This window comes from Castanea sativa, chromosome 6 (assembly GCF_040712315.1).
Source record: "Castanea sativa cultivar Marrone di Chiusa Pesio chromosome 6, ASM4071231v1".
Lineage (NCBI taxonomy): Eukaryota > Viridiplantae > Streptophyta > Magnoliopsida > Fagales > Fagaceae > Castanea > Castanea sativa.
Window position 1 is genome coordinate 40,588,891 of NC_134018.1, and position 19,413 is coordinate 40,608,303.

A 19,413-nucleotide genomic window follows, 5' to 3' on the forward strand; every position below is an offset into this window, starting at 1 on the left:
GAAGCTCATACAGATTCTCCATATGGTAATGAAGCTGATAATGGGTTCGGGAACAGGGCAGATGAGGGAATGGGTCAAGTGGACCGTATGGAGTTTGAGGGAGGAGGCGACGCAAATGCCGCTTGTTAATGTATGCCCCAATCCTGATCGTTCTGTCATCATGAATGCGATAATATAGAATTGTAGGGGTGCTCTAAAGCCCAACTTCCAAAATCATGTTAGAGAGCTGGTCCATATCCATAATCCAACAATCTTAGTTATGATGGAGACTCGAATTGGCAGGGAGAGAGCTAGGGAGATCACCGATAGGCTCCCTTTTGAGAATGCTATTCATACAGATACCATTGGCTTGGCTGGGGGCCTGTGGATGCTGTGGAATTCGGAAAGGGTGGATGTCACGCCTCTGTCTAACACTGAACAGGAGAGTCATGCTGTTGTTAAGGTACCAAACTCTAACTCCAACTGGTTGTTTTCTGCCATATATGCTAGCCCTAAAGTGTTGAACGACACATTTTATGGAACAATTTAATTAAGGTTGCTGAATTGCATAATATGCCGTGGGTTCTTGCGGGGGATTTTAATGAGCCGCTTACTGGGGAAGACAAGTTTGGGGGTAGGCCAGTGAGTGTGAGTAGTCTTTATTATTTAAAGATTGTTTGGATAAATGTAGCATGATTGATATTGGCTTCACTGGGGCTCGGTTTACCTGGACAAATAAAAGACCTCTTCAAGCCCTCATCCAAGAACGGATAGATAGGTTTTTTGTGAATCCAAGCTAGTGTTTATTATTTGCTGATGCAAAAGTTGTACATCTCACCAAATGTCATTCAGATCATTGCCCCATTCTGTTAGACATGCAGCCAAGAATTTTCATAGGGAGGAAGAGGCCTTTTAGGTTCCAATCTTGTTGGTTGTCTAATCCTTCTTTCTCAAAGATTGTCTCTCAGGCTTGGCATCTTAATCTTGCGCTGGCTGAGGCAGTCAAGAAATTCACTGAAGATGCAGCCAATTGGAACAGGTTGCACTTAGGGAATATTTTTGAAAAGAAGAAAAGCATTATGGCTAGGTTAAATGGTATTCAAAGGGCTATATCAGTTAGGCCTTCTAATTTTCTGCTAATTTGAAGAATGAACTACATTAGAAACTTGAATTGGTGCTTAGTCAAGAGGAGGAATTATGGGCATTAAAATCTCGAGTGAATTGGATGATCTAGGGAGACTTGAATATAGCTTTTTATCATATCCCGACTTTGGTCAGAAGGAAAAGAAACTGGATTTTGGCTATCAAATATTCAACTGGGGATTGGATCCATGAGGAGGATGGAATCAAGGATTTCATTAGAAGAGGTTTTGAGGGAGTGTACACTTCTTCTTTGTTAAGTAGCTCTCAGCATAACCCCTTAGTTTCTCAATGGCAAGCCAAATTGTCAGAGGGAGAGAAGATGAGTATTAGTGGGGCTACTTCGGAGGAGGAGATAAAATCAGCCCTTTGGTCGCTCAAACCTTTCAAAGTACCTAGTCCAGATGGGCTGCATGCCGGATTCTTCCAAAGATTCTGGTTGGTTGTGGGAAAATTGGTCTTGGAGGAAGTGGAAAAAAATTTTGCGGAGAGGAAAATGCCAGAGTACTTGAATTGGACCCACATTGCCCTCATCCCAAAGGTTCAAGGACCTGAAACGTTGGGTAATTATAGGCCTATTAGCTTGTGAAACACTGTTTATAAAATTGTCACAAAGATAATTGTTTCGAGGTTGAGGCCTTTTTTGGACAAGCTCATTTCTCCTCTCCAATCAGCCTTTGTTTCGGGGAAGAAAAGTGTTGATAATGCAATCATAGTTCAAGAAATCATCCATACTCAACAAAAGGAAAGGAAAAGTGTGGTATATGGCTTTGAAGATTGACTTGGAGAAGGCATATGATAAACTTGAGTGGAATTTCATTAGGGATATGATGATTAGAGCTAACCTCCCAGAGGATTTAGTGGACATCATTATGAGTTGTGTTTCTACTGTCTCGACGGAAATTTTGTTAAATGGGGAAGCGTTGGACCCAATATACCTGTCGAGAGGAATAAGGCAAGGCGACCCGCTGTCATCATATCTATTCATTTTATGTATGGAGTTCCTTGGTCAACTTATTCAAGGAAAATGCAATGCCAAACTTTGGCAGCCGATGAAGGTGTCGCAAAGTGGCCCGGGTTTTTCCCATATGTTCTTTGCGGGTGACTTAGTTCTTTTTGCTAGAGTAGATGCCACCAATTGCTCCGCAATAAGAGATGTGTTAGATGATTTTTGCAAGATCTTGGGGCAAACAGTGAGTGAAGCCAAGTCAAGAGTGTTTTTCTCGCCTAATGTGGATAGGGATAGCCAAGAGTCTTTTTGTGACATCCTTGGGTTCCACTCTACTCCATCGCTTGGAAAATACCTAGGTTTTCCAATTAGGCACATTGGCTCTTCTTCACAAGACTTCAATTACATTCTTGATAGGGTGAAGACCAAGCTAGCGAGGTGGAAAGCTAATTTGCTCTCACTAGTTGGCCGCACGGTGCTCATCCAATGGGAAGGATAGTAGCATTCGAGGGGGTTTTCAATGGAGGATTCTTTTCCCTATTGCTGTGTGGAGTATTTGGAAGAGTAGAAACCAGAGTGTATTCAAGATGAAAAGCCCAAACTTGAGGTTATCTACATACATTCGTGCTTAAGCCTTTGAGTTTCTGTGTTGTGCAGCCTAGTCACTCTGTTTGCAATGTGATAAATCGGATCCGGTGGGAGAGACCTCCAATTGGTTGGAAGAAGCTTAACACGGATGGGTCTCACATGGGCAGCAATGGACAGGTTGGATGTGGTGGCGTCATGAGAGATGAGCATGGGAGGTAGATAGCTGGATTCTCTAAACACCTCGGTTCGGCAAGTAGTTTTGTAGCAAAAATATGGGGCCTTAGAGATGGTTTAGTCCTTTGCAGCAATCTTAACTTTCAATGTCTAATAGTTGAAGTAGATGCCAAAGTTATTGTGGATGCTTTGCTTAATCTTGATTATGTTAACTTTGTAGTTTCTCCTTTATTGGATGACTACAAGCACTTGTTGAGCCGCTTCCAACAGGTGCAGATCAGACATTGTTATTGGCAAGCTAATCGTTGTGCTGACGTTATGGCTATGATGGGTTTTGATCAATTTTTAGATTATGTTATTTTCCATAGTCAGCCTGTGGATGGTTTGGAAGCCTTTGAGGCTGATTTTAATGGTTTGTTTTTTGACAGGCGCTGTCCTGAACCTATTGTAGTCCTTTAGTTTTGTTTAATGAATTCTCTTATTAACCAAAAAAGAAGAAGAAAGAAATGCGTAAAGATCACTCCACCTGGGATACCAACCATGTGTTTTTTTGGACTCAGAACCTCTCTTTGAAATGCTTAGTTCTCTTTGAAATGGAGTGTCCATTTTGCGGACAGGATTGTTTTGAAATAAATCAAACGTGTAGATTATGCTACCTCATTTAAACTTACCCAACAACTTAACTCTAGCAACTTGAATGATGAAAAGTAAATTAGCATTTAAAATTAAAAAAGAAAAAAAAAACTTGTGTTAGTTTAAGTGTAGGAGCCTTGGACCACCGCATGCCCTTAGTGCGATGGTCACTCTACAAGTGTAAGTGCTTGTGGGGTGGGGGGGTAAAGACTGAAGTTCAAGTATCCAGGAAAAAGCTTTACACACATATATATTTAGATTAGACTAAAGTAGAATTTCTATCTTGTATTTGCTTGTTCACCATAAATTTAAACAAAAACAGATTCCCCTTTATTGTATTTTTAATGAAATCGTTGAGGGTGATTTTTCAAAACCGTTGAGGGTGATTTTTCAAGAGCAAGTTCATTAGAAGCCATTTTAGAGCTAGAGTCATTTATGTGACTGAACCTCTACTTGATAGGAAAATCAAGGATTTGATTCTACTATTGCTTTGGGCAATGCATGTTGAAAGTTGTCACTATAATTAACAATGGATTGGGAAAAAGGCCTTGAATTATTTTGTTAGTGCTATTACTATTAGATCTCAACAATGATCCAAAGATTCATTTTTTCCCTATAATGAATGGGAATTCTTTAATGGTTCTCAATTTTGAGAGCATCCGTGAAGCCCCTAAGAATTCTATAAAGAAAATTACTATATCGCCACTTTGCATCACATAGTGGTTTATTAGAACTAGAAAGTAGTTCTCTTTTCTTGTAATTTCTAAAATTAGAAGATTCTGAACTCGGAAGGGTAGAGGAATAAAAAAAGGAAAAGAAGTAACCACCTTACGTAATCAAAACCCAATTTCCCCCCTAAAACTTAAGATGAAACCATTTTCAGGTAAACAAACACATACACTAAAGCTTCAAACCACGGCCGTTACCCGACCATCATCAACAGCTTGCTAAGCTTCAAACCAAGGCTGCCGCCTGACCATCATCAACAGCCTACCACTGTGACCACTAGCCTCAGCCAGTCATCATTCATCTCCTCCACCCCTTACGGATTGCACAACGGAAAGGAGAACGGAGCCCAAAGAGACGGAGATATCAAATTTGATTGCCCCAGAGTTAACCACAATTTTTTTAAAAAAAATGTTACTTTAATTTACTTACCACCGTTAAAGTTAGCTAGAGTTAAGTTATTGGGTCAAGATATATACTTTTAAATGAGGTGGCATAGCCTTTACCCTTAGATTCATTTCAAATTGATCTTGTCTGTAAAATGGATACTCTCCATTTCAAAGGGAAATGGAGAGGATCCGGATCCCTTTTTTGTGGCTGAATAACAATTAAGAGAGAGATATGGATAAACACCAGGTAACGTGAAATATTGGGTCTTTTGGGCAGGGGATGAGAGAGGCAGGTCGAACCTGCCAGATGAGAACTGGGGATGAGGGGTAGGTGCCAATCGAACTTGTAGCCTGTTGGCATGGAATATCATCATATTTGACTATAATTCCTCTACAGTCTACACATGCCTGCACGTCTTATATCAAGGTTAATTATCCGAACAAGTCAAAGAGCAACTAGTTACCACAATAATCTTTTAATTTGACTCCATCAAATGATAAGAACAGAAATGTCTATGCCTTGGATATGTCAAAATCCTTCCAGCTCAGATGTATTTTTTTAACTAGAACCAATAGGTTTCCACGCATATCTTAGTTGTTGCCATTTTCATGGTTCATGTATTACAAGATGGGGTTTCCCAAAAAAAAAAAAACCCTTACCGTTATTGGTGGAAAAAATTAGGATGAGCATATAATGATGTCTCTTTTATTACATCCTTTCCAATTCATTTATGGATGGGAAGGAAGATTACAAAAATCCCAATGAAATTTGTGATGTCTTGGACTTTATATCTAAGGCACCCTTTAAGAATTTGACTTCTGTAACAAGCCACTAAGCAGATTTCGAGACCTCGTTGATGGCATTAGCCAAGTATCCAACATTACCTGTAGTGATACCCGCCATACTGTGTACAAATATTTTTTTCACATATCAGAAAAATCCTATTATTGAGGGATTATATAAAAAGAAAATTGATAGTATGACATATTACCTGATACGACCATTTCTAGTAAGGTAAATATGAAATTCGCTCGTCAAACGATCAACTTGTTCAGGGGTCAACCCGCTATAACAAAACATACCAATCTGTTTACAAGGACCATAATGATTAGAATAACAACTTGAGCAAATGATTCAAATTGGAGATTTAAAATAATAATAGAAAAAAGGTAAGGCACCAGAATTGATTATAAAGTAACTCTAACAAATTTTAAGATACCTGATTAGTTATGTGCTCCCATGATAAGGGTGACCCCAACTTTTCAAGATTTTCTCGTAGAGCTGTTCGCATTCCGATGATGCGATCTGCCATGACCTGGAGAAAAGATGATAATGATAGATTCATTTAGGTTGTGTTTGGATTTGAACATTTCAAATCAAGGGATGTGAAGAACAATAATTAGCATGAATTGTTTGAAATAGATTTAACAACACATGATAATGTGAACTTTGGAGATTTTAATCAAAATGATACTGAAAGTTACATGGTCTCGAGAAAAAATGGCAATGATTTTCTTCCGAGTAAAATTACATGTACATCACAATAATCAGATTGCTTATTTGAAGGTTGCAGATTACCTCACAATAATGGGTAAGATCTTAAATATCAAACAAACGTAAGAGTCATGTAGTAACGTAAGTCTGAATATTTCATTAAACTTTGTTGAAATTGCAAGCCAACATGCATAAATTACTATAAATGATAAAGGAAGTTTGGGAGACAGAGAAACTAAATTTTAAAAGGCATGTTAAGTAATTATTGACCAGACAAGAGCCTTGATCAAGCCTTTCATGCATTTATAAAAGTGTAGCCCTGAAGCCTAGATTATGCCATTATCTCCCTCTGAAGCATAGAGTGTTACGGCACTCAGATTTATGTACAAAATTGAATAGTGTCCTATTCTACAACGAGATTTTATGTTAAAAAAAAAAAAAGAAGGAATTGTACTATGGCAATTTACCTTAACTTCTTTAAGCCATAAATTCTTCAACTCCGGATCACCAAGAATAGTTGAAACCATGAGTGCACCATGAAGAGGTGGGTTACTATACATAGGTCTGGCAAGCTGCTGCAATTGACTTTTGACAGCCACAGCTTGTTTTTCATCTTCACAAAGCACACTGCAAAGAATTGTAAAGAATGATTGAGTTCCTTCTTTTTGAATTTACTTGACAAGCAAGAGAGAAGTCTGTGGATAAGCCATATATTGCATCATTTACCTAGTGAGCTTTAGGAAGTAATGTCCAAGATACAACTCAACAAGAAACTAAACATTGCAGAATAAATTAATTCAACAAACATTATTCCTATTTCTCATACAATTCAAGTATTTTCTTGTTTTCTTAGATTTTAGTTTTTTTATTGTTTGACGATTTCATAGCTTTAGAGTGCTGATGGAGATTCACTTATCTAGTTTGCCTATAAAATCTAAAGAAGCAAATAAGCAACTAAACTGACTTTTGTGGATAAGTTTGAATTTCTAAGTTGATTCAATCAGGGTGCAACAGTGTGCAATCATAAAATAATGTTTTCCATCAATATTGCAACCCCCAATTAATGCCAAATCACTCATGACCACAGTTTCAAAATAAAGCAATAAAACAGAATCACATTAAAGATCAATAATTGACCCATAGAGTCCTATTGAAGTCCAACGAAGAAAAGAAACCTTCATTCCCAGGATAAATAGACGATTACCTAAGGCATCCCACTCTCTGGCCATACAGTCCCATATTTTTTGCATATGATTGAGCAATTCCAATTAGATGTCCATCCTCAAGAAAAATCCTGATAGACTTTGCATCTCTCTCTGGATCACCACTAGCAAAACCTTGATATGCCATGTCAAAGAAAGCAAAATGACCCTTTGCCTGAAAATGATAATAATTTTCAATATATATCTCAAAGGAGTACTGAAAATTTTAGAAGGAAAAGAACATAATTAAAAATAATATCATGAAATTTTTACCTTGAACTGGTATGACATCTCTCTCCATTGTTCCTCTGTAGGATCCACTCCAGTAGGATTGTGAGCACAAGCATGAAGGAGGAAAAATGAGCCATTTGGAGCATTCTATATCCATTTTTAAAGGGCAGGGAAAAAAATGTTTGTCAGCAATGAAGCTATGAAAACAACGACCAGGAGTAAACCAGGAAGTCTCAGCAATGAGGTAAAAATAAGGTAGTTGAGAGTTTAGATTTGTCTTGCTTACCTTAATGTCATCCATCAGTGATGCAAAATCTAACCCTCGAGTCTCTGGGAGATAGTAATGGAAGGTCCTTTGAGGTACTTGTGCATCCCTCCAGATGTTATGGTGGCTGTGAAATCACATGTTAGAGGCCCATAGGACACAACTAATAAAGGGAGAAACAACAGAAACCTTCTGAATTTGGAAATAAATTCGAGAAAAGAAATTTGAGTGGAGCATGGGAGTCGGGGAAAGCATTATCAAAGATTTGAAGGAAGTGTGTCCCATGATACTCACTTGGCCCAGGTAGGGACAGGTATGTAAATTTGGGAATCGGGACGAAAACGCTTTTGAAAGTCAGCAAAAAGTCGGCATGCACCAGTACCAGATAGAGATTGTACTGCTGCTATTCTTTTATCTTTGATAAACTCAGAATTCTCCCCATAGGCCAGTTTTAGTGTTTCTTCCACCATCTTGACACTTCCTCCCATAGGAAGATACTCCCTGCCCAAAAGAAACAAAATGAATAAAGCATTTATATTTTTTTCTGAATGAGCAAAGCATTTATATTGGTGTAGTAATTAAAATGTTTTATGCCTGTGGCTGCAACTGTTTGAACACTTCGATGAGCAACAACCCTCACTCCATGGTACACATACATATTTAAATCTATATGCATTAGAATGGACAATTCTGAGGTATTGCCCCAAATGTGGTTTCTATAGCATTGCTTTTCAAGAAATACAAAAGTTATACATTTTGCGTGTTCTCTGTGTAAGGGTCATTCTATCTGTTTCTTTAATTTCGTAGTATATAATTTAAGTATAACTAACCCTGCATGCCTAATATGGTTCATATTCTACAAATTTCATGCACTCCAAAAGAATTTTCAACTTTCCAGGCATTGTATTCCGAAAAAGATAAAACCTTTCATTTTAAAACTAAACCTACTGAGCCAGCCATATAGTACAAGCAGAAAGAAAAAGCAAATTTCAGGTCCTTAAAAAAAAAACTAAAATGTAAAAAATATGATCCCCAAACTCCTTTCCCAGATAAAATCTTATCAAGCATATGAAATCATTATAGAGATTTTGTATCCAGATTATTTTTGTCTAGTGGGGTATAAATTGAAGTATTTAAATCTCTCAAATATGAAAATCTTGAGCCAGGTCTGACTATGAACCACCTAATGTAGCAACAGGAAATTAAATAAATATATAGCTTAATATACAAAGACCAATAAGATCCCCTTATCATGACCAGGTTCATTGTAGAATCTGCTGTCAATTGTCAAGAGAATAATGTCGTCTACTCTGGCTGCCCATTGCGAAGTGCTAACACTTTCTTTACAAGTTTACTACCAAAAATCTACCAGAGTAATTCCCATAATTTTTTTAACAATAATAGCATGTTTTCCCGAATTTAAACAATTGTCAATTTCACATAATAGATGAAAAGAAGAATGAGCTCTGCCAAGAAACAGATTTAATATTTTTTAAAAATGAATAAAAAAATAAAGGGGGTGCAAGGGGTCCAACTCCAAACCCACTAGCAAATAGTGGAGAAAGATAAAATTCTAACACCAACAGTGTCAAGAATCTAAAACATGGACCATTGAGTGAAACATGAGAAAAAGATTAAAAGAATCAAATTGGTAGGTGGAGCGGAGGGAAAAAAGTAAAGCCAATGGGACCACCACAAAAGTTGCAAGTTTTGAAATAGTAAAAAATCAATACAAATGAGCTGCATGATTATTATTATGCAACTATTAAAAAGTACATTAAAAGGGAATGACATAGTGGATTAAATAATACACACATTAGTATAATAATATAAACTGTTTCAAATGAAAATGAATATATATAAAAGAAACTCACATGTTTGAGTGTCCAGCAATCCTCCTCTCTGCTTCTCTAACGCATTCGAGAACAACGGGTTTTCCATTATCATCGCGGTAAGCGCCCTTTTTAATTCATATTACCACATATAATAAAGAATTAGAAGTGGAATCAACTAAAGAACACAACTTGATGATCAAAATCATTCAATGCAGATAAAATGCAAGATATGATAGAAATTTGAAATTTGTTCTTTGGGAATTGAAGAAGCTGAGATCTTCATCACACAACAGAGCACCAACTTAAGATTTTCAATATTTTTAGCTATGGAAAATATAAGATTTAAATTTCTTTGGATTTCTCAGCAACCAAACGGATATGTAAAACCTATTAACAACTAACAAATGCAACCGAATTTCGGCATTTATCTCTGTTTGGCTGCTAAGAAAATAAAACCAACAAAAATAAAAAATAAAAAAACAAGAAATTGATGCAGTTTCATCTTAGATCTTAGATTTGCAACTACCAAAGGCGGTAGAAATCTGAAACATGCAATTTCAAGTCTAAACTCTTTGGCTTTTGATCCAAATAAAATAATAACTGTTTTATCCAAATTCATAAAAAAAAATAAATAAACCAACGCAACGTAAACATAATAGTAACATACAGAATTTCTGGTAGTATTTTTCTTTGTTCATTTTCCGAGCAACCAAACAGAGAAATAAGAAGAAAAGGAAAATAGCTAGGAGTGAAAATTTAAGGAGCTTACAACTCCGACATTGACTTTACTGGGACTGGGATCAGCCAAGAAAGCCTCCGTAACGCCGAGAATCGGATCCTTCGCTGCAGGCTCCACGTTCCCCCACCACGTTGACATCCACCTCGCTCCAATATCGGAGCTCCGATTCGTGACCCGCCTCGACATCACCGCCCGAAACGCCATCGTTTCTCGCACTTTGCGTCTGAAATAGAGAAAGAAAGGTGTACGGTGCACAAGTGTTTTGAAGAAAAGAGCTAGTTAGGCTGAGAAATTTTATAATAATAACTAATAATAAATAAAGTAGTCCTTTATAGTAAAGTGTGAGGGAGGGACGAGGAAAATCGGTTTTTTCATTTTCTTTTTTAATATTTTTAAATTTGGTGAGAGATAGGAAGAAATAGAAGATGACAGATTCAAGTTGTAAAAATGGCATGGGATTGCGTGATGATGTTGTTCTTCACTTCTTCGTTGTACGTTCTATTCGTCTACTTGTAAACTTTGTGAATTCATTTCGATGATCTCACCTGAACTGGGGGGCTGGTTTTTGCTGAAGTTACGAAATTGACCTCGTGCCTTATTCAAGTTTGTTGTTTCTTTTTATTGAAGTGCGTGAGAAAGTTCCAGTTTGTTACATTAATAATTAAATGTTGCCGCGTCATCTCAGTCTGTTGATAGATATCCGATGTGATGTGATGGATTCGACTTTCCAATATTGAAAATTGTTTTGTGGGATAGATCTATAGATCATAGATTGCGCTGTTAAAAATTAAAATTGTGCGATAAAAATTCGAATGCTTGTATAATAAAATAATAATAAAAAATGATTCTTAATTTTTGAAAAAATTAAACTTTACTACTTTATATTATATCATATTTTATATTTTGTATTCTAAATTTTTTTAATATATGTTTTGTACCATAAATTATGAATTTTATTATACTTTACGCCTCAATATTAAGTTTGGTGTCAACCTGTTTCTCAAAAAAAAAAAAGTTTAGTATTAACCTAGATGAAAAAATATAATACTATGTGAAAATACCTAATTATCTACCTTCTTAATTTATTAAAAATTAAATTTCACTATCCTAAATTATATTCCTTATTATATTTTGTATTTTAAAATTTGAATTTCTATTCAAGTTAACTTAACTTGGTGCACTTGAAAAATTTAGAGATTAAAATATAATATGTAGTATAGTTTAAAATATTAAAATATAATTTTTCTCTTTTTTTTTTATTATTTATTGCCTTTCCTTTGCTAATCTAACTTGGATTGTCGTCGTCAACAGGTTGTGGCAGCATTGACTAATGGCTTACTCTACTTTTACTTTTGCTTTTGCGCTAGAATAAATTCACTAATCAGTCATCTTACTTATCATAAAAAATTAAATATAATAATACAAAAAAATAAATAAAAAGAAACTTGGGTGGTCAGTCGTGATTGTAGGTACTAGGTAGCCGCTGCCTGTGCCGTGCAAGATTATCCTTTGACACATCTTTCGAGCAACTAATTTATCTGCGGCCTTTTCTCTTGTTTTGTTGCTAAACATAGGGCTACAACTGTACAAGTACAACAGCATGGGAACCGGAACGGAAGTATTTAGGCTTTTTACCTTTTAAAAGTGTAGTTTTTGAAAGGGAGGAAGAGGGAGGTAAAGTAGTAGAGAAAGAGTTAAATAGTTATTCTTTATTTTATTTGGATATTTTTAAAATTAAGTAAAGAAGAAATGAATTATTAGTCTTTTTATTTGTATTTTTGTTAATATAATAAGATAAATTTGGTAAATCATTTGGTTAAACATTTTTATACTCCACTTCCCCTCAAATCTCTTCAATTTTGGAGAATTGAATATGAGGGGTTGGAAGTAGTTCAAATCTCTCCAAATTTCTCCCCCTCCATCCTTAAAAAAAATCCAAATAAGGTAATTTAATTACTCTCCCTCCCTCTACACTACCCCTCATTTTTCCAACATTCAAACATAGCATTTTTTTTTTTTTCTAACACTTGGGCTATGAGTCTCCACTCTCTATTTGCATCATATGATTTGTATCCCTTGGGTTGTGGAAAAAAAAAAAAAAAAACCGCCGCCAAACCTACTAATATGCCCAACTTGCACCGACTTGATCCAATTCATGTGAGTCCATTAAGTAAGGTGAATTGGGTTGGACGAGTTATATAAATAATTTAGGGGTTGAGTTGAATAACGAGATGAAATATTTCTAACTCATTACAACCCGACCTACCCACCTTTCTCTTTATATGTGTGTGTGTGTGTGTGTGTGTGTGGTTGGATTCAAACAGGGATGGAATCAAAACTTAGAGTTAGGGGGCAGCTTTGCTATTAGTTGTGTGCAGTGATTTCACCTTTGATTTTGCTGTTGCAGAGCTTTTTATTTTATTTTTTATGTGTGTGCTGCTAGGTAAGAAAAAAAAATATTTTGTTTAAATTTTTTTAAAGGATTAGGTTGTTTGCTTTGGGTAAAATTGGTTAACTATGCTTAATTTTTTTTTTTTTTAGTTTTATTATTGGTAATTTTTGTTATTGAACTAATTCTTTTGGGCTTGTATATTTTGTTTTAGATTTTAGATCTATAAATTTTTTTAATGGTCTTTAAAATGAGGAAAATGCTAAAGTTACAAACTTTTTTACAAATTGTTGATGTGATGAGTGCTTATTGTAAGTAAAAAATAATGTAAGTAGTGGGTCTAAATGCAAATCAATAAGAATTTGCTACCTTAACAATTTGTAAAAATGTTGTAGAAGAATTTGTGACTATAAAAGTACTCTTATAAGAATCAATGATATTGTTAAGAGGGCGGAAGTGTAATTTTATAAAACAAAATTGCTAAAATTAATGCCCATATATATAATAATATTTTAAAAAAAATGAGGGGGGGGGGCATTGCCCCCCAAATCCAACCATGGCTTTGTCCATGGATTTAAGTTACACATAATGTAACTCTAAGTAATGTTATTGTGGAGGGTAAAAGCTATTGAATAAACGTTTTGGGTTTTGGGCCTGATCGGTTGGTACCAGTCTGTTTTGATCAGGGCCTCTAGGCCCACAAGTCAATCCGCACGGTAGTAGTCCAAGGAGTTGTCCGAGGAGAAGTGTATCCTCGGACAGGTTCAGCAATGACCTTGGGACTTGTTAAATGGGTTAGAGGCAAAATTCTGGAAGAACTGATGGGTAAGAGGGTGATCCAAGCACCCTTTAGAAACAGGAACATGTGAGAAATATCCAAGAAAAAAGCTGCTACCACCACATTAAAGGCCCTGCATCTACCTCCCTGGCCGCATTAATAGAAAAATGACCTCTGAACAGTAGAATTCAGCATTCCTACTATTATTTGAAGACTTCAAGAATGTGGTGGATGGGACAAGTATCCAAGGGGAAGATTTGTATGACACGTGGATGAACCAGTGAAGAAGAAGAAGTATATAAGGAAACGAGAGAGCAAGTAGTCCTTTCAACCCCGGTCACACTTGATCGCTTTCCTTTCTTTTTCAGGCCACCGAGACAGCAAGTAGTCCTTTCAAGTCCGAAACATCCAGCCTACTAATTTTCTTTGCATCATCACAACCAAACCCAACCTACATAGGTCGGGTTAAATCCATGGGTTGGACAATTTTTTTAATTACTATTATTATTAAATTGAGCAAAAAAACAAATATAAATATATTAAAAAAACCGAAAGATTAGTATAAATGTAACTTCTTAATAGCAAACAACACTAATGACTAAACAACAATAGTAATTTACTAGGATTTGTGTATACTAATTGACTTTTATATAGGATAGGAAGAGCTAGTAATTTTTTAAAATTTATTAATTATATAATATATTTTAAATATATGGGTGGGTCGGGTCGGGTTTGACGGGTTTGAAATTTTATGACCCAAACCCAACTTGACTCGCTATCAAAAAAAATTGTGTAATCTAACCCAACCCACCAAGCCTTAAAAATTGACCCAACCCGGCGAGTTTGGTCGAATCGGGTTAGTTTTGACGGATTGGTGGGTTGACTACACACCCTTACTCACAACAATCTCTAATTTAAAATTTTGAGAAATGCAATGTTCACAATATTTTTACAACACTTTCATAATAAATCCTAAGTGATGAATTTGTTATTGGTGGACAAAAAAGTAATTTCAGTTGTAGATTGAAATTAAAATTAATAAAAACTTACCACTTATGATTTGTTATGAAAACATTGTAAACATAGCACATGTCTTAAATTTTTTACTATTCTATTTTAGGAATGCTGTGAAATTGGTATGTCCCTATTGTTACTAAAAATGAACTGTATAGAGTAATACTACGTTTACAATATTTTTACAACAAATTTTAGGTGTCAATTTATAATTGATAATTAAAAAAGTGATGTTAGTGGTGGACTTAAACTAGAATCAATAACAAGTTACCACTTCGGAATTATTGTGAAAATGTTGTGGATATAATATTACTTAATTGTTTATCAAAGACTAAAAAGTAGGAAATTTTGCAAAGTGTAGTTGTGGATAAGTTGTTACTAGCAATGAACTCATTTATTAAAAAAAGGTTGAAATTTTCAATATAGAGTAACTCCATGCCTTGTCAAACTAAGGTAACATAGTAAAGTATGCATACCATGAAAATCAATATTGTAATGGTAATGTCTGTACTGCAGTATATACTGTACCAACCATAAAATCGATACCAGTACCCCCTTTAAGATGCACCGGATAAAATACCAAGTAAAGTGTGCATACTAAAACGTATATATACAAAAAAGTATAATTTTAATTTTAGTTCTCAACTAACAAACAATCAAAGCCAAAAAACAAGACTTGATCATTCGAATTAAACAAACATGCTTTGACTTTCACAAATAGTAAAAAAAACAACTCACACACACTCATCTCATAATGCACAATCACAGGAATGGACAAGATGCCTAATTTTCTTGTTGGGTTCTTTGGACCAATTTTTAATTTTTAATAGGACCAAGAACAATTATTTTGGGTTCAAATTATAACTTTATCTAAAGTCCATTGCAAATCAAAATAAAGAACTTACTTTTCTTTCTTTAGACCCAGTTCTTATAAAACAGCTTCTCTTCCATAATAAATTAATAACTCCTAGCAATACTATACAGAGAGTAACACATGCCTACAATTTGGATTTTCTTCCCCCCTCCCCCCCCCCCCTGTTTTTTTTCCTAAGTATCTACAATTTATATTTGGCCTCATAGTACTGCCATCCTAAATATGTGATCTAGTTACCTGAGTTCTTAGAAGCAATATCACCAACCATATATGCATTAAACCTACGCAGCATTTGGTTTACATAAAGAACCCTGAAGTAGATAGATAAGTTGATATCTTTGAAAGGTTTAAAACCTATAAAAGAAAAAAAAAAAAGGGTTTAAAAAATAAATAAATAAAGAAGAAAGAGTTTTAATTTAAAAAGGAAAAAAAAAAACATCATATCATATTATGTAATTATCCATAATTTCTTAATATAATATTTTGTTTTCCATGAAAATTTGTGTATAAAGTAAGAAAATACGAGGATAATTACATAATAAATTGCAAAATTTAATATAGTTTTCCATTTAAATTATGAAATTTCAAATGCATATATGTACATAATAAAAATTGAAAAATGCTACAATTGCAAAGTTTTCAATTTAAATTATGAAAGTTCAAATGCATATATGTTCACAATAAACTTTAAAAATGCTATAATTTGATCATGTTATGAGCATATAATAACCAAAATATTTGAATTCTCATTAGCTATATGGGAAGTATGTCTACTTGTAAAATTCATATTGCATGGGAATTATGAGTGAAATTTTGACTTAAAAAAAAACATAATATATGAATATGTTATTTTCCTGTAATTTTTCTAGTATTACAATATTGCCAAATATTCAAAATAATTTATTACTTAGATTGGTCTCAATTACTCATGCACGTTTGTGCATATGTGCATTGCATTATAAATTATGTCACCCCTAAAATCAAATCCTAGCCGTCCCACTAATTTATAATAGTGTGTAACCCATACATATACATGGTACAATAAAAAATAATCACAATTACACACATGCATAAGTTCAAATTATATTTAGTATAAGAGTTACACTTTTTTTAAGTCATAGATGAGTTTTACTCTCTCTCTCTCTCTCTCTCTCTGATTTTTTTCGTAGCTTTACCTTAATACACACACACACACTAGTATGTAACATGTGCTCATGCGCGAGAATGATAAATTGTAGTGGTGCTATTGATATCAATTTGGGTTATTAAACATATAGGACATAGTTCGACCAGAACATTTGGAGGTACTAAAATAGTTTTTCTTTGCAATTTTCATGATATTAGTTACGCTAAGTTTCTCATTACATTGCTATTACGTATATAATTTTGAAATTCACTATTGGATACTATATCTACAATATCAATTCACAATTACTGTCTATGAAAATCTACTAAATACAACACAAAATAAAATAATAAATTGCTCAAATAGTATCTTTTAAATTGAATGGGAATAGGTGCATGGGTTCAGGGGCGGCTTTACCCTTTGTTCAGGGGGTTCAAATGAACCCCCTAACTTCCCAAAAAAAAATATTTATTATATTTTTTTTTGTTAGTTTAATATTTTAATTTATTCTTAAAAATATTTTTGCACACCCTAACTTAAATCTTATACACCCTTACTACAGGTATTTCTAACTCTAAAAGTACGAGGAAGTGTTTGTGAACGGTAAGTGTCACTCTTTATTACAAATTTATATATTATGTGTGTGAGTGTGCCTAATATTAATTGCATGTGTGCATTACTTTTTGTTATAATGTTATTTGTGTGAATAATGATGTGTGTAGATATTTGTGTGTACAATATAATATAATTTTATAAAATTTAATAATTAGGAAATAGAGAGGATTTATTACATGTGTGTGTATTGTTATCATGTTATAATAATTTTTTATTATAAAGACAGAAAAAATCAAGAAGAAAGATTGTAAAGTTAGTGATTGTTCAAACATTTAATTGTTTAAGTAGACACATAGTGTATATTTTATTATAAATTTATATATTATGTGTGTGAGTGTGCCTAATATTACATGTGTGTGTATTGTTATCATTTTATAACAACTTTAATAATTAGGAAATAGAGAGGGTTTATTACATGTGTGTGTATTGTTATTTCATGTGTGATTGTATTTTCTTATCTCATCCCCTTTCCCTTATATATATATATATGTGTGTGTGTGTGTGTGTGTTTCTCCAAAAAAAAAAAAAATATATATATATATATATATATATATTAACTTTTTATTATAAAGTTAGAAAAATTCAAGAAGAAAAATTGTAAAGTTAGTGATTGTTCAAGCATTTAATTGGTTAGGTAGACACGTAGTGTATATTTTATGTATGAATGATTGTAATTGTGTGCATCAATAATTAATATAGAGCCAATGAGTTAAGTTTAGTCATTTAATTTAAAATATTTGTATAAAAACAATGACAAATTAATAGATAATAACAACTGCATAAAAATTAAAATGTTAGACAAACTTAACAAAATGAAATAGTCATAACTACCCACATTGACAATAAATACTCATAATGAACTATCATATAACAATTCAAAATTTGAAAACTTGTAGAAGGAAATTGTAAAACTTCAATTTTTTTTTTTTGTTTTTTTTGTTGATAACTTGATATATTCAAGTTCTCTTTTTATTAAAAGTTTTTTCATGATCTCCCTAAACAAAATTCTTAGAACCGCCACTGCATGAGATCATTCAGTTCAATTACAGTTTGTTACGTTCAATATCTTTGCATATAAAATATTTGAATAGAAATATTATAAAAAATATGCTCATTAGATTTGATTATATGATTAGGTTTTATGGTTTATCTATATTAGACTCTTCATTTTTTACACTAAATTAATTCATTTGACACAAAAATTAAAAAAACTTAGATTAGATGGGAGGCATGTGGCATAAAATTAAACTCTAATTGAAATCCAATTTTAACATTGAATAAACTTTCTTGACACAAAATTTTAAAAACTTAGATTAGATGAGACACGTGACGCAAAATTAGACTATAATTGAATTCTAATTGGATTTTTTCTCAGTTTTACCTCTATATATATATATATATATATATATATATATATATATATATATTGCTTAGAAACAACTGTTAGTAGTGTGTTTGGAAACACTTATTTGCTTATTTATTAAAGATTGGTTAAAATATAATTTTTAATTTTGTATTTAAAAATATGAAAATTTTAGAAACTATACATAAGTAATAAACTAAAAAAAAAAAAAGTACTAAAAGAACAAAAAAAAAAAAGGATTACAAATCCACTTGGATAAATCCATTATTGGATTATATCTTCTTCTTATATTTCCATACTTGCAGAATTTCTATAAAATTAAAGATCAATAATTATGTCATCAATAAATTGTTTTAATTACAAGTTTTTGTTGTTTAAAATTATGCATATAATATAAATTCATAGATGATATAGTAAATAATATTTGATTGACATAAAATTTGACGTGTATTAAAAGCGTAAACAACATGTAATTCAACAGTTATATTTTCAAATATGTAGTAATTTTTATTTTATTGAGTAAAGTTGTAATCTTAAGTTATAACCAATTGTGTAGATAAACTTTGTCCAAAAAATATTGCCATAGGGTTCAAGCTGGCTGTGGTGCAAGTAAACTCTAGGAAAAGAAAGAAAGTAAAATCCTTTCCTAAATCATCTGACCTGAGATTTTTTTTTTTTTTTCCATTTTGAAATAAAAATATATTATTAAACTTAGATAGAATTCTTAGTGCAGTACTTTTATAGCCTGTTTGGATATTTAAAAAAGAAAGGGGAGTAGAATAGAGGGAAGGGGAGTAATTCAATTACCTTGTTTGAGAGTTTTTTAAGGAAGGAGGGGGAGGGGTTTGAAGGGGTTTCAACTACCTCCAACCCCCTCATTTTTAATTCCCCCAAATTGGAGAGATTTGG

At 33.4% G+C, this 19,413-nt stretch overlaps 2 protein-coding genes across 2 annotated transcripts; one reads left to right on the forward strand and one right to left on the reverse strand.

The window, feature by feature from the left end:
* The first annotated feature begins 262 nt into the window (after positions 1-262).
* LOC142639952 (uncharacterized) lies at positions 263-1,708 on the forward strand. Its single transcript, XM_075814075.1, has 4 exons — positions 263-442; positions 535-627; positions 948-1,094; positions 1,214-1,708. Exons 1-4 carry the CDS (start codon positions 263-265, stop codon positions 1,706-1,708), a joined length of 915 nt encoding a protein of 304 aa, XP_075670190.1.
* A 3,330-nt stretch (positions 1,709-5,038) lies between these two features.
* LOC142637860 (aspartate aminotransferase, mitochondrial) lies at positions 5,039-10,786 on the reverse strand. Its single transcript, XM_075811813.1, has 10 exons — positions 10,376-10,786; positions 9,646-9,731; positions 8,066-8,272; positions 7,793-7,898; positions 7,549-7,653; positions 7,278-7,450; positions 6,541-6,700; positions 5,799-5,894; positions 5,571-5,665; positions 5,039-5,483 (listed from the first exon to the last, which is right to left on the reverse strand). Exons 1-10 carry the CDS (start codon positions 10,547-10,549, stop codon positions 5,411-5,413), a joined length of 1,275 nt encoding a protein of 424 aa, XP_075667928.1. The 5' UTR covers positions 10,550-10,786; the 3' UTR covers positions 5,039-5,410.
* Positions 10,787-19,413: the final 8,627 nt, after the last annotated feature.

Coding starts and splice junctions, on each gene's coding strand:
- LOC142637860 (XM_075811813.1), bottom strand. CDS start 10,549: ATGGCGTTTCGGGCGGTGATGTCGAGGCGGGTCACGAATCGGAGCTCC. Junction 9,732..10,375: donor GTAAAGTCAATGTCGGAGTT/GTAAGCTCCTTA, acceptor TGAATTAAAAAG/GGCGCTTACCGCGATGATAA. Junction 5,484..5,570: donor ACTAGAAATGGTCGTATCAG/GTAATATGTCAT, acceptor ATTTGTACACAG/TATGGCGGGTATCACTACAG.
- LOC142639952 (XM_075814075.1), top strand. CDS start 263: ATGGAGACTCGAATTGGCAGGGAGAGAGCTAGGGAGATCACCGATAGG. Junction 443..534: donor AGAGTCATGCTGTTGTTAAG/GTACCAAACTCT, acceptor AATTTAATTAAG/GTTGCTGAATTGCATAATAT. Junction 628..947: donor TTGGGGGTAGGCCAGTGAGT/GTGAGTAGTCTT, acceptor ATTGTCTCTCAG/GCTTGGCATCTTAATCTTGC.